Below are 15,996 nucleotides of genomic sequence, written 5' to 3'. Positions count from 1 at the left end.
GTCACATTTTGTGAACTTTGAAAAACACGTTTGGAGACCCCTGCTTTTGTAGTTGCGCTCTGTCCAGCTGTGTTTGATCACAAGAATGCATTCTCATTTTGTGCTGTCTCTGCTTGGTTTGTTGTCTGTACAGCTGAAGTTGAGCTTACTGCTCCCTGCTGACTGAGACATAAAAGCATGAAGGTTATACAGAAGGCACCTTCAAGCTTGAATTGCTCTGATATTTGGAAAATTCCCTATTACAGTACAGGGCATTTTTTTGCATCCATTTTTTTAACTAGCAATTGTTTATGTGGTTAATCGAAACAAATTGACATATTAAATCAATATGCCTTATAAATAGACAATGCACTTAATGCACTCTATTACATTATTCAATCTGTTTGTTTGCAACAATGAAAATATATTGCGACTAGTCCAATTTTCAAACTAATGACTCTTATGAGCCAAATCTTTTTAATGAATCACAGAGGAGACTCAAACTCATCTGCTCACTTACTTTCTGAATCAGACCAGTAACTGAATTAACATCTGACTCAAGTGATGATTTGACTGGAGATCAGACATGATCAAACTAAATTAATTGGACTTCCCAAAGCTTCATACTGGTAAGTGGATTGGTGAATTGTTTGTTTTAACCAGTTCACTTTTAATTAACCATCCGAACGAATAATTCACGATTCACTAATATTTTAGATTTCCTATGAGAAAGCGGACTTAGGTAAGTGCATTTAATCATTATCTTGGTTTGATCTGCTGCTGTGTATGCAATACAATGTGGCAAAAAGCAGTTATTGTTTCTTCTTTTCTTTTTTATTCATGAATACAGTTGAACTAATGGCACTCACTGTATATTGTAATTTATTTAGTAGCTAGTTCTTTCCAACAATGATGCAAGGGGCGCAGCGTGGCTAGTCTGGGTGCCCCAGAGAACACTGCCACCCAAGTCGACTGCCTGTTCTTCCAATGCCAAGATCTGCCATTGTCTGACTCGCTCACTGAACTGCAAGTCATTTCTTTTTTTTCTCTTATCTGACCAAAAATAAACCAAGAACTGTTACTGTGCTATGTTGTGAGTCTTAGGGTGATTTCACACTTGGTTTGATTACTTGGACTGAACCAGAGTGCTCTGTGTTCACATCATATTATTTGGGTCCAAACCACAGTTTGATTACATCATCAACGTTACAACAAGCGGCAGCTGTTTACCACTGTAACTAGGTAACAACTTGAGAATTCGTCACTGTGTTTACTTTTAAAGTTGAATAAGACATAACATTTTTATTCTCGTAATCAGATTACAGTTACTGACTTCCAGTTCAGGCAATTATTTTTAAGCACATATACTTTTGTAACACATATTTCTAAAATAATATTATTTATGAATGATACGTTTCAAATGTGAATTCATATGTGCAATACATCTGTTTGCATTTCTGTGACAGCTGAAGGGCATGTCACAATGAGCAAGGAGGAAATATAGACTACTGTAGACATTATTTTAAATTTGTTGAGCAGAAAAACTAAAAAGTGCTTTAAAAAGTAATTTAAAAGTAATTAGTATTCCGATTACTTAGGAATCTGATTACAATTCTGATTTTGTGAAAAAGTGAAAAGGGAGATTTATAGTAAAAAAGCATTTAAATATGACCTGTTACTGACACCTATCATATCACTTTTGAAGATATTAATTTAACAACTGGAGTCTTATGGTGCGTTCACATACAACACGAATCGAGCTTTTCGCGTGGTGCAATTACATACAAAGTCTATGCAAAGATGGGAATAGACTTTTATCACTTAACACACTATCACTTTTGATGGCTGCAGATGTTGTTGTACGTGCCTCTGAGTGTTGTTAAACTCACCGCTGAGTGACACGATTTTATCAGAATCACTCGGAGGGTCAGATACAAGTCATTGGTGGGCCACATCAAATCACCCACTGACTTGCATTAAATAAATACAAAATATTAAAAACATTATTAAAAGTAACTGACATTTCTACATTTGTGTTATAGGTTTCTATATCCATATAGTAAGTTACAGTAATGAACACATGAAGGGAGAGGGTCTTTCTCTAGCATTCATTCACTGTTAATAAGCTGATTCATAATGCTATACCTCATCATCAAATGGCAGCTGGTAAAGTCAGTGACACAGATCTAATCTCTGGCAGAAAACACAGACATGTGGTGGACAGCTTGTCTGATCTGATGAGATTGCATATTGTATCATCAAGCTGCTATATTCAAGTCGATAATAAGGATAGTGAAGATAAACAAAGATTTGACTTCTGTGTGATACATATCTGTTCTTAAATTCACAACAACAAACTACAGGCAGTATCCTGCCATTGTATTGAAAAGATGGACCGAAATAATCACTAAAGGTTCTCCTTTCTTGTTTAGAATAAGAAAGAAAGTCAAATGGGTTCAGAACGATATGAGGGTGAGTAAATTATGAAAGAATGTTTATTTTTGGGTGAACTTTTCTTTTAATATATCATAAAAAACTTTTTTTAAAAAGATTTTAAAATGGGAATCATATTAGTTAATCAAAGTATCCTGTGTCTCGATTGGCCTACTTATACCACTGTTATACTACCTACTGTTATGGAAAAGTGCACACTTTTGAGTGTGTAGCTAAAGAGTGTGCAAGTATTGAGACATACTTTCACATCATAAAATTGCGTCTTGAAACCACAGACACCCTTGGTCGCATAGTCACATGCATCCTGCTACCACAACGACCTGTCATTCACCCTGTTCCAGTTGCCATGACGTACACGTTCCTCATTTCATTTTAACTGTCATTTCTTCAATATTTCATTTAATTTACCCCACAATGATTCCTACTGTACTGGAGAGATGAAGCAGTGTGGTGTTAAAGATTGCGGATCTTTCATACGGAGATCCACTGATCTTTTACAGTATATATTATGCATGTAGTAATGTGTATTTAATACAAGCCAAAATTATATATTTAGCTATCATTATCTCCATTGAATGTGTAAAGTTCAAAATGTGTTGCGGATTAACTCTAATATGTAAAACATGAAAGTTAATAATGTGGTTTTATGATTCATAATCAACTGAAGTAAAAAATGCAATTTTATGTATCATATCTTGAATGTTATATAAAATTCAGAAAGATTGGATCACTTTATTTATTGTTTTTGTCTTTTGAAGCGCCACATACAGTTAAATGACGTTAAATGACAAAAATAAAATGAGAACATACAATTTTGTTAATTTGGTTAATTATTCTGTTTGAGATTTTTTAATTTTCTAATCCACATAGTGCTGACATGTTTACTTAATGATTATTTCAAAACAAAATAACATCCATAAGCAATAAAAATAGAGTATATGGACATAAAAACTTGCAGGTAAGATTATAAGGATTATCAATCACTTGAACCCTTTTTTGTTTATTGTGTAAATGAAGCAGTGGATATTTAACAATTAACAAGCAGTGTTTTGGTCATACAGTGTTAACAAAGTTTCTTTTCACAGTTTTTAACCATTAAACTTCTGCAACAATTAGGTGTGAAAACAATTAAGAACTGATGAAGTGCCATCATCACTGCCAGGTTTGTAGTTTTTCACGTTTCACAGTGAAAAACTACAGAAAGGAGTGGTGGTGACGTAGTGGGCTAAAGCACATAACTGGTAATCAGAAGGTTGCTGGTTCGATCCCCACAGCCACGACCATTGTGTCCTTCAGCAAGGCACTTAAATCCAGGTTGCTCCAGGGGGATTGTCCCTGTAACAAGTGCACTGTAAGTCGCTTTGGATAAAATTGTCTGCCAAATGCATAAATGTAAAATGTAAATGTAAAAGTTCTGAAGCGAACCATCAAACTCATCTTCTGTCGAGCAAGGGATTGTGGGCAATATTAGTCGATAAAGTGTGCATGGATACACACTTCTACTGGAAATAGTAGACCATCTAATTTGGAACACTGTCTCTAAACATACTACCATTTGAGACATACAAATTCTTATCTCATATATAATATTTAGGGAAGATAGTGTACACATTGAGACACAGGGTAAGTTTGACTTTAAATCTATTTTAAATCTCCACTTCAATTTCACATTCTTCATCTATTGTTTTTGGTGATTCACATTCTTTGACTACTGGGCAGGGAGGAAATAAAAATAAATAAATAAATATATATATAGCTATATATTTAAGGACTTAAATATTGATCAGTTTCTTGCCCCCACCTATCATATAACTTCTGAAGACATGGATTTAATCACCGGAGTCATGTGGATTACTTTTATGCTGCCTTTATGTACATTTTGGGCCTTCAAAGTTCTGGCCACTATTTACTTGCATTGTGTAGACCTACAGAGCTGAAATATTCTCCTTCTTCTAAAAAAAAAAAACGTATACATCTGGGATGGCATTAAGGTTAGTAAATAATGAGAAAATGTAATTTTTTTGGGTGAACTGTCCATTTACCTGTTTGTCACTATACACTGCAATGCATTTCTGATCCATGAGGTCATTGCATCCATTTGCATGCCATGTCTAAAGTTTGATTTTGAGGTAATTTGATCTAATATTTAATAAAATTGTGATTTTAGTATGTTGATTTTTGTTCAAGGCGATTAAATCAAATTATTATTATTATATAAAGATTTGTTATGAAAAAGGTTCTAAGTGGGCTCTCATTGACTAATCCAATCATAATGGAGACTAATTTGTTTATTGAATACTTGAGATTGTTATGACATGTCCTATTGGTTAACTATTGTCCCTATATTTCTTTTCACACAAATGATGTTGCTCCATCAATATTCAATGAAAATAATTTATTTCTTGTAATTATATCAATCATTAATTTATAATTATATCAATCTTGATACACTTTGTAACACACACAAAAAGGACACTTTCCTTCAGGTGTGCCTTTAGATCCGTTTTATTGTACTGAATATTAGGAACGACCCAGGTCTCAGACTGACTCGCGCACATTTATGTTGATGTCACTGTTAAAGACTTCACTGAATGCAAACATGCTTGTCTGTGATTGTCCACACCAGTGACATCATCATCCTCAACAGCCCCTCCCCCAATCTCTCCTGCATCAGGACCATCACTCGCATCCTTTAGAGCATCAGCACGCCACGGCACATTCACTACAGCTAAAGCACAGCTCTATCCGGATCCGCCGAAGCTTTGACATTACAGTAGGCTAATGGAGAGTTTGCTGGATAACCCCATGAAAGCCGTGCTTTATCTCAAAGAACTGACCACCATCGTACAAAACCAGCAGAGTTTGATTCAAACACAGCGGCAGCGGATCGACGAGCTCGAGAGGAAAGTTGAGGACCTGATTGGCGAGAATCGACAGCTGAGAGATCCTCATCAATACTACCACCACCGCCCGGCCCCGCGGACGATCAGCCCTCAGCCGGCCGCGCATCCGCACCAGCATCCGGCGATTCACGGTCAACCCCAGCAGCAGCAACAACAACAACAACAACAGCAGAATCCTTCTAAACAGCCACAGCATCCTCCAGCATCACCCACTCATCACCTGCAGCATCTGCAGCTGGTGACTACGTCCCCCCCGTCTCTCAAAGCCACCCAGTCCAGCCCTGAGCCCGCGGAGGCCGACAAGAGGTGCCCGTCTTGCAAGTCTGTGGTTCCGCAGACACCCTCCACACTGTGTCGGTCCGCAGGGCTCGCAAGGAAACCCGAGTGAGTGGAAATCGTATTTAGAAACACACGGTAGCCTACATCACACACTCAATAACACTGTTATTATGCGGCATTTGTAGGCTGTCGCTTCAGAAATTACCATTACTTTACATTACAATGTCCAAGTCACAAAGGATTTTAAGAAATGCCAGCAGGCTATCACAGTGTGAAAAGTGAAAACTTGCAGTTGTTACCTTAATTAGTTATTTCTACCTGTCATAATGTGTATTCAGGTTGATTAAGTCAAATTTAATAATATTTTTGACTTTAATAAAACCAGATCAACAAAGCACATTTTTAGGTTTTAGATTTTTAACAACAATAAATAAATAAATGTAAAATAAAATGAAAAGTACTTTCAATGACGCCTGTACACTTACATAATGCACTACAAAGGGCATATTTCCTTATATGCACACTGTTACATATTTAATCTTTCCATAAATAATTGTTACCACATTATAATTCTTAGCTACTCATGGTTTCATTTGTTATGCATTATATTATAACAAAATGCATGAAATTTGGTGTTGATGTTGATTATGTGATGTAATATTGCATTACACTCACTGAAATATTTTCAAACTAAAATTGTGCTTTAAAATGAACTAGTTTGGTTAAAGTCAATAATATTATTTAACAACACTGAATCATCGGGATACCTTAGCTTACACCAACAAAACCAATTGATTGCTGGTTGTTCTTCCTTAGTAAATAAATAAATTAATTCAAATACACAATGAGGAAATTAAGTTTTTCCAGGATTTGATTTGATTCCTAAAATCCTCGTGTATACCATGCATTGGCCATTTTATCTAATTAGAAGTTTAAATGTTGAAACCCTTTTAAAAATATCTAGTTCCCTTTACAAAAGGCTTCACTAAGATGTTGCGCTGCTAAGCGCTACGGGGAACAGCTTTAGCTGTGAGCCAGCTGAATAAATGTGTGGAACACGTCAATGAACATTGACTGGAATTTATAGCCTCGGCTGATGTAATCATTAGATGCACCTGAGGCCAGGCTATAAATGGATACGTCACCAGGTGTCGTCAGAAACTCTTTTTTCAGAGCGATTCTGTTTCTGTGTGTTTCACACACCCTGTCAAAACTTTCTTTCCTCTGTTAGGAGATAGATTAAGTTAGGCAGTGTGCAGTGAATGTTGTTCTATTTTTCTGTTCTGTTTAGAAAATATTATATATATATATATATATATATATATATATATATATATCTATATATATATAAAAAAAAAAAGAAAGAGAGAATGACTGAAAGCAAACTGTGCGTGTTCCCCTCTTCTTGCTCTATAGCTGAAGATGGCACACATCAGTTTTTGCTGTTTGTTTGGGGGTAGAGCACGCTGCTCTCGCGTTGCAGCAATGCGTGCTCGCCTCGCTTGCTTCCGGGAGTCAGCACTCACGAAAAGATCGTTCGTGGGGCTCGTGCATGGATTTGGCTGAGGAGCAAGTGACGGGTTGATCCCTTTCTCTCACTCTCTCCCCAAACCCAGCTGGTCCTTCACATGATCTCGAAGCGCATTCCGACGCTTCTTCGGATCATGAGGTGGATCGCTATTCTCTTCCCGCCTCCGAGCTTTCCGTCCGCGATAAAAAATCTACGGAGGAATTGCTCGATGTTGTTACTCGTGCGGTTGCCAGATTGGACTGGCCACGCGAAAAGAGACCCCCAAACGCTCCAATTAGGGGATAGATTTTATCTTCCAGTCTAAGAAAGGGAACGCCTCATGGGTCCCTTCCCTTTCTTTGATAACCTCCTTGAAGAGCTTTTTCGCTCATGGAGAACCCCTAAAAAAAAAAAAAAAAAATATATATATAAAAATATATATATTTTCTTCCCATGTTCACATACCCTCGACGTCATTATATTCGACTATCGTGGGTGCTGAGGCACGGGGTATTCAGTGATGCCGCCGGTCGAAGAGACGCTTGTGGGCTATCTCTCGCCGGGCTCGACATCGTCACTTAAGAAGCCCTCTCTCCCTCAAAGCCTTGTAGGACAACCTCCACTTTAGTGGGAAGGGCTTATCAAGCAGCAGGTCAGGCTGGTGCTGCTCTGCACAATATGCTGTTTTTCAGGCATACCAGGCTGACCTCCTGGACGACCTGAGTGTGGGTTCTGCGCTTGACGAGCAAGCCTCAGACCCACCTCGGTCCTGACTGAAGGGAGGCTCAAAAGCAAAGCGTGGCGAGTCGTGCTCCTCCTCCCAGGGATTGGGGACAGTCTCGCCACCCTTGCCAGCCCTCAGGACTATAAATTCTAGTAAGAGAAAACCCTGACGGTCTTGCGCCTAGATTAGGGGGTAGCTCCCCTCGGGACGGGGCGCGTGCTACACTTCACCCCTCCCGGTACCCCCTCGAAGCCCCTCCATTCCCGCCACCTCTTGGTGTTTCGGGTTGCAGAGGCTTCCGTCAAAATTGGGTGTTTTCACTGTTCCTGCATTTTATTCAGGACGCGAAACACCCGACAAACCCTCAACAGGAAGTGTTAAAATATAATACCCATCTCAGAGATCCTGGCAGCATGGAAACTTCTGCCGGATATATCCTTTTCTGTGGGTCTTATAAGGGCATCAGGATTTAATTATCTCGCCGCTTTTCCATGTTTCAATGGCGTGTTCTCACTACCGTAAACCGGATTTCTTTTTTTGTAAAAAAAAAAAAACCTCTCAATCTCCTGGTTAAAGGGGCCATGGTATGTGTTCCCCTTCCAGAGAGAGAGTTAGGTTATTACACTAAATACTTCCCGTTTCCCATGGAGGGTGAGGGGTGGCGTCTGGCTTCAAGTCCAAGATGATGCCTGTCAAGACGGTCGTGTCTCAAGCCCTACAACTCGTTTGGCTGGTCACCATCGATCTTATGGCGCACTTATATACTTTATTTAGAAGTTCTGCCACAACATGGAAAGTTCCTGAGGTTCGCTTCCAGGGGCGAAGTCTTCCAGGGTCAGGTTCTTTCACTCGGCCTAGCCCTTTTACCCGCACATTCACAATGCATGATGTAGCGCTGGCTCCTTGCGACTCCGGGGCATCTGCATTCTGAATTACGTAGACGACTGGCTGATCCTAGCGCAGTTCCAGGAACTGGCAGTTCAGCACAGGGACATCGTCTTAGCTCATCTGTTTCTCTGAGGTTGAGGCTCAACGCCAAGAAAAGCGTCCTCTCTCCCACTCAGAACATTGTCTATCGGGGCATCGTATGTAGTTGAATCACTATGCAGGCACAACTGTCTCCTGCTAGGATTGAGTCCATTCAGATCACCCTGAGCAAAGTCAGGCTAGGTTGCACTGTTATCAGTATCAACGATTTCCAGGTCTCAGGGCGAACACGTCCACGGTGATCCCTCTGGACCTTCTGCTCATGAGACCATTTTTGTTGTGGCCAAAAGCCAGGGGATTTCTTCCAAGGGCCAAAACCCCTGGGCTAAATAGGGTTAAGCGCCTCAGGCTTCGTTCCCTTTCTATGTGGTTCAGACCCCGGTTTTCTGCCTTGGGTCCCACTCTAGGTGCGTCTTGTTGTCGCAGACTGCTAACGACAGACGCCTCCCTGACGGGCGGGGTAGCGGCCTTAAGTGGTCGTCCAGCTTAAGGGGATAGGAGGATCGTCAGCTCGGTTGTCACAGTCACTGTCTCGGGTTGATGGCTGTATTTCTGGCCCTGAAATACCTCCTCCTGAGGCTGCCATGCCTTGGTGCGGGTGGACAATACAGCGGTAGCCTCTTACATAAATCATCAAGGAGACCCACGTTCTTGTCAGCTGTATTTCTGACACGCCGGATTCTCCTTTGGGCCCAGGGCAAGCTCCTGTCACTCAGGGCAATTTACATCCCTGGACGCCTAAATGTGGGAGCAGATTTGCTGTCCAGACAGAACATACCAAGGGGCAGTGGAAACTCCACCCCGAGGTAGTACAACAAATTTGGGAGAGATTTTACAGAGCAGAAGTGGACCTCTTCGCCTCTCAAGAGACTGCGCAATGTCCCTCTACTTCTCTCTGAGTCACCCAGCCCCCTGGGTCTGGACGCGATGGCGCACACATGGCCCAGAATGTGTCGGTATGCTTTTCCCCGGTTTCTCTGCTCCCGGAGTCTTAGCCAGAGTTCGACAGCAAGGGTCTTGCCTCTTACTGATAGCTCTCACTGGCCGAACAGGATTTGGTTCTCAGAAATTACATCTCTCCTCGACGGCTCGCCTTGGGCGATTCCGGACAGGAGGGACCTTCTGTCTCAGGCACAGGGGACGATATTTCATCCCCGGCCCAAATTGTGAAACCGTTCATGTCTGGCCCCTAAGGGTACCAAATGAGGTTCACAGGGTTTTCTCTTGAGATTATCGAGACCATTTCAAGTGCTAGGGCTCCCTCCACTTGGAACTGATCTGGGTAGATTTTACAGGGCAGAAGAGGACCTCTTTGCCTCTGTTGATAGCGCAATGTCTCCTCTACTTCTCCCCGAGTCGCCCAGTCCCCCCCTCCCCCTCCCCCTTGGGAGGGGCTGAACGTAGTAACGCAAATGCACCTGCATGCGTTTCCTTCTACTAAAGATATTATTACAGAACCAGCTAACTGCCAGTTTGTTTCAGTTCTGGATTTTCTGTAGAAAGAACTGTCAGCGGGCACTTGCCTCGCCACTGCCAGGTTCTATGTGGCCACTGCGGTTTGCCACGGCTTGGTGGGCGGGGTGCCCTCAAAGAGGCATCCTCATTATTGCCCGGGCCTACGAGGCGTGCGGTCAAGCTTCGCCAGTAGGCTCTCCTCCTCTAAAACCTTGGCTAGAGGTCTCCCTCTGCAGCAAGTTTGTGATGCGGCAGGTTGTCCTCTCCGCACACATTCATTGGATTTTTATAGTTTGGATGTTTTGCCACTCCGGGCTCTTATGCCCTTGAGTCGACATCTCAAGCTCATGTCTGGATAAGTTTGTGATGCGGCAGGCTGGTCCTCTCCACTCACATTCATCAGTTTTTATGACAAGTTTGTGTTGCAATAGGGTTCTCTTCGCACACATTCATCGAACTTTATGGGTTAGATGCTTTGCTACTCCGGACTCTTATGTCCTTGAGTCGACATCTCAGCCCATGCCTAAACAAGTTTGTGATGCGGCAGGTTGTCCCCTCCGCACACATTCATTGCACCTTTTAGTTTGGATGTTCTGCACTCCGGGCTCTTATGCCCTTGAGTCGACATCTCAGCTCATACCTGAACAAGTTTGTGATGCGGCAGGCTGGCCCTCTCTGCTCACATTCATCAGTTTTTATGACAGGTTTGTGGTGCGATAGGGTTCTCTTCGCACACATTCATCGAACTTTATGGGTTAGATGCTTTGCTACTCCGGGCTCTTATGCCCTTGAGTCGACATCTCAGCTCATGCCTGAACAAGTTTGTGATGCGGCAGGCTTGTCCTCTCCGCTCACATTCATCAGTTTTTATGACAAGTTTGTGTTGCGATAGGGTTCTCTTCGCACACATTCATCGAACTTTATGGGCTAGATGCTTTGCTACTCCGGGCTCTTATGCCCTTGAGTCGGCATCTCAGCCCATGCCTAAACAAGTGTGTGATGCGGCAGGTTGTCCTCTCCGCACACATTCATTGGATTTTTTTAGTTTGGATGTTCTGCACTCCGGGCTCTTATGCCCTTGAGTCGACATCTCAGCTCATACCTGAACAAGTTTGTGATGCGGCAGGCTGGTCCTCTCCGCTCACATTCATCAGTTTTTATGACAAGTTTGTGGTGCGACAGGGTTCTCTTCGCACACATTCATCAAACTTTATGGGTTAGATGCTTTGATACTCCGGGCTCTTATGCCCTTGAGTCGACATCTCAGCTCATGCCTGAACAGGTTTGTGATGCGGCAGGCTGGTCCTCTCCGCTCACATTCATCAGTTTTTATGACAACTTTGTGTTGCGACAGGGTTCTCTTCGCACACATTCATCGAACTTTATGGGTTAGATGCTTTGCTACTCCGGGCTCTTATGCCCTTGAGTCGACATCTCAGCTCATGCCTGAACAAGTTTGTGATGCGGCAGGCTGGTCCTCTCTGCACACATTTATCAAAATTGAATGGTTTAGATGTTTATGCTACTCCGTGCTCTTATGCCCTTGAGTCGACATCTGAAGCTCATGTCTGAGACCTCTCGCGTTTTTGTGAGTACACTGCACAACCGTAGGGGTCCGGACAGCCCCAAGTGCGGCGGCGTGGGTATTGCGTTCCCCGTAGCGCTTAGCAGCGCAACATCGTAGTGAAGCCTTTTGTAAAGGGAACGTCTCGGGTTACATGTGTAACCCTTGTTGCCTGAAAAAGGCGGAACGAGATGTTGCGCTGCTTTGCCGCACTGGGGCGTCCCAGGACTGCTCTTCAAAAAGAAGTATCTGACGACACCTGGTGACGTATCCATTTATAGCCTGGCCTCAGGTGCATCTAATGATTACATCAGCCGAGGCTATAAATTCCGGTCAATGTTCATTGACGTGTTCCACACATTTATTCAGCTCGGCTCACAGCTAAAGCTGTTCCCCGTAGCGCTTAGCAGCGCAACATCTCGTTCCGCCTTTTTCAGGGAACAAGGGTTACACATGTAACCCGAGACGTTTTATGTGATTTTGGTATCTATAAGAACATTTCCAATGGGATCATTTAGGATTGGTCCCAAAATATAGACTATTGCATTAAAACTTGTTGTTTTTTTTTTGGTTGAGGTTGCAAAAGTATACTCATCAATTGGTAAATATTAAAATTTATTTAAGTGTGGTTAACATTATTTTATAGAATATTAAGCTGATTTTTTTGCATATTATAAGGCATTATGAACACATTATTGCCTAAGACCTTTAGAAGGCATTAAGGCTTCACAGAAAGTGTTACCGAAATGTGTGCAGGACATTTATTTGAATTTCTATCATAATTTGGAACTAGGGGATTTTAATGGATACCATAAGGAATTTTCTTAAGAATCCAACATAACACAAAACAAAAACTAGATCTTTTGTGAACACATGGTTCCCAGTAGGGCTATTATGATTCCCAGTAGGGACATCAAAGTATAATATTTTAGGATTTTTAAAGTCATATCGCACACCTGTGATTTGAAATATAACACAATATCCAGTGTGACTTCCCAATGAATCTAGTTTTATAGGCCTAAATATAGCTAACTACAATCACAAAAATGGCAACAAAGTGTAATATTATTCAGTACTTACTTGTGTATTTACATGGTAAACTAGACACTGTAATGTACCCTAGAACAAAGACCTAGAAATATTTTCTATGGTTTGATAGCTGCATGCTCGGTTCTGAAAAATAATTCTTATCAATGATATACACACAATTCAGTGGACGTCAGTGAAGTCCATTTTCTGGGTCCTTGAACAGGTTTCGCCAATCCAAGAAAACGAACTCATGCTGATTGCCTCTGCAAATCCTATTTAATATCAAAGGCTTATTAAAGGGCCCTTTCCATGAAATCTGCTGAACAAATGATATCCAGCTTTATCCTGCTGTGTTGTAACTGGACTGACGACGTAAGCAATGGGAATGGTGGTGGTGTAGTGGTCTAATGCACATAACTGGTAAACTGGTAATCAGAAAGTCACTGGTTCAATCCCCACAGCCACCACCATTGTGTCCTTGAGCAAGGCACTTAACTCCAGGTTGCTCTGGGGGGATTGTCCCTGTAATAAGTGCACTGTAAGTCGCTTTGGATAAAAGTGTCTGCCAAATGCATAAATGTAAATCTGAAATTGAGACAGAAAAACTATGATACCATTTAGGTATTAAGGGGAGTCAAGTGATTAAGACAAACCCTGGGAATGAAATAAAGCGACAGATAAATCAGCTGATTAAGAAGAGATATTAAGCTGATTTGTATCTCCCTCGTGTATGGTTTGGAAGGTCTCATTTATTCTGTTGATACACAGTCTTAAAATGTAGTCTAAGGCCCAAAGCATACTTTACACCACTAACACATTGCCAGTGAGCAGTCCCGTTGTACATACTAAATATGCATGGTTTTCTTTACTGTGGCAGTAACCAATCTCTGTCATCTAGTTTGAGTTAGGCTCTATCTCTGGTTTGAGTTAGACATCCATTTAAGAAGTCAAAGTTTAAAATATGACAGCTGGGAGTTAAAGGGTATGGGTCAGATGAACCTCTGTGCTGTGGAGTTAATGTGCAGGATAAGATGAATGGTAATCATACATCACACTGGAAAGTAAAAAGAATAAAAAAATAAAATGACTGCAATGCTGGTCAGACTATTTCCAAGGAAGTGGACTTTCCACAACTTGTTTTTTATGTCTGTGCATCATGCATCTAAGGTTGTACTTAGTTTACAGTTTCACTTATGGAAAGTTTGGAATTTTATGCTGTTTGATCCTTGTGGCTGGTTTGATGGTAGGCATAAGTGGCAGTCAATTTGGGGCTCAAGTTCAGTTTTAGTGCAACATAAACTTGACATAAACATGCAATTGAACTATTGAGAAAACTATGGGAGTTTGAGTTGGTTAGGAAATTATGAGAATTCATCCTCAAAGGCTCTTTTCTATAAAATAAAAGTAAAAGGGGTCTGGGTCTGTCAAGCTCCACAATTACAAAAAAGCACAGTAAAATATAATTAAAAGTGGTCCACATGACTTTATTAAGGCATTGGAAGCCATAAAATTGCTTTGATTTATTGATTTATGAGCTGTACTGAAAGACAAATGCTCCAAAAAGGAGACGAAACGGTGTTACTCAGCTAAACCTTACAGTGTGCTATGAAATCCATGTGAACCCACTGGACAACGCAAATTGAATCCATTACTAGATTGATCCACTGATGGAGGGGCATTCATTTAAACACAGTCAGTTATTTTACTTGAATGTAAACAGATCATATTTGTGCTTTCGTAACAGTGCTGCTGGCTATGATGATGATGATGACGTGAAGATGAACCCAAGTGCAGTTTATTTTACGAACGTGGAAACCCAAAAACCCTACAAATGTGAACTAAAAAAAAACATGAACTTGTCTGGACTAAAACTGGACTTGACATAAACATGACATGACATGACTTGACTAGACTAGTCTTGACTTGACTTGACTTGACTTGACTAGAACAAAACTACCAAGTTATATTAACAATACCTGACACAAGACAATGGCACACGTTAGGGCTTAAATACACAGACATGGGTAACAAGACAACCAATGAACAGGCAGAACTAAACTCAAGATAACAAAACTAATAAACTAAAACCAATGATAAACTAGAACTAATAACAAAGTAATCAACCAATGAACCGATAAAAACAAGACACATGGACAGGGGAAACACATGACAAGATCACATGAGGGAACAGGAAATCACATGACAGGACACCACATGACCCAAACAGGAACTAAACTAGAAAATAAAAGACATGAAAACAAGATCAAAACACATAAATGTGACAGATTTAGTTCTTGCAGTGTAAATGCGTGTGAAAAAAGCAAGGTGGTTGATTTTCAGTTCAGTCAGATATTGTGAGTCCGGTGTAACTGCTGGGCAGATGTGATTTTCATGCACCACATGCTGAATGACAGATTGCATACTGTACTTCAATAAGATGTGATGTTTCTGAAAACATTTCTAAAAAATAAATAAATAATAATTCCTTACATTTATAGATCTCTTTTCTAGGCACTCAAAGTGGGAAAAAATGCATGTTTTCCACATGTTCTGTTACATTTCTTGGCTAATACTTTAAAACAGCAGCCAGTGTTCATTTGAAGTTTCCTTTTTATTTTGGTATATTGCCTTTTGATTTTACCATACTCCCATTTGTTTTTGTCATATTGCTGTTTGATTTTGCCATATTCCTTTGCAACACTGACTTTAGTTTTTGCCCCATTGCTGTTTGATTTTGCTTTATTGTTGTTTGATTTTGCCAAATGTCTTTTTTTTTTTGTCAAATATTTTTACTGCAATTGTTTTTTGCCGCATTGCAAAATCAAATGCAATGCTGGCAAAAACAAACAGCAATGGGGAAAAATACAAGTAATGTTGCAAAATCACATGATTTTGCCAGATTCCCTTTGTTTTTGCTGTATTGCCTTTTGATTGGCCACATTCCCTTTGTTTTGCACCATTGCTGTTTGATTTTGCCATTTCACTTTTGTTTTTGCCAGCATTGCATTTGATTTTGCCACATTCCTTTTGATTTTGCCACATTCCCTTTTTTTTGCCCCATTGCTGTTTGATTTTGCCATATTCCTTTTGTTTTTTGCCAGCGTTGCATTTT

General features: G+C 40.8%; 1 protein-coding gene across 4 annotated transcripts in view; it reads left to right on the top strand.

The window, feature by feature from the left end:
- The first annotated feature begins 5,150 nt into the window (after positions 1–5,150).
- Positions 5,151–15,996, top strand: part of LOC127637437 (IQ motif and SEC7 domain-containing protein 3-like) — a 339,913-nt gene continuing 329,067 nt past the window's right edge. For 3 of the 4 annotated variants that reach the window (XM_052118507.1, XM_052118504.1, XM_052118503.1), the window contains exon 1: positions 5,151–5,720. In XM_052118507.1, the coding sequence (XP_051974467.1) occupies positions 5,215–5,720 (506 nt within the window). In that variant the 5' untranslated portion in view covers positions 5,151–5,214. The remainder of the gene's footprint in view (positions 5,721–15,996) is intronic. The other variant, XM_052118506.1, reaches the window with a different exon arrangement.

This window comes from Xyrauchen texanus, chromosome 45, assembly GCF_025860055.1.
Source record: "Xyrauchen texanus isolate HMW12.3.18 chromosome 45, RBS_HiC_50CHRs, whole genome shotgun sequence".
NCBI classification, from domain to species: Eukaryota; Metazoa; Chordata; class Actinopteri; order Cypriniformes; family Catostomidae; genus Xyrauchen; species Xyrauchen texanus.
Note: the sequence above shows the minus strand (reverse complement) of the source record. Positions and strands in the feature narration are given on the sequence as shown.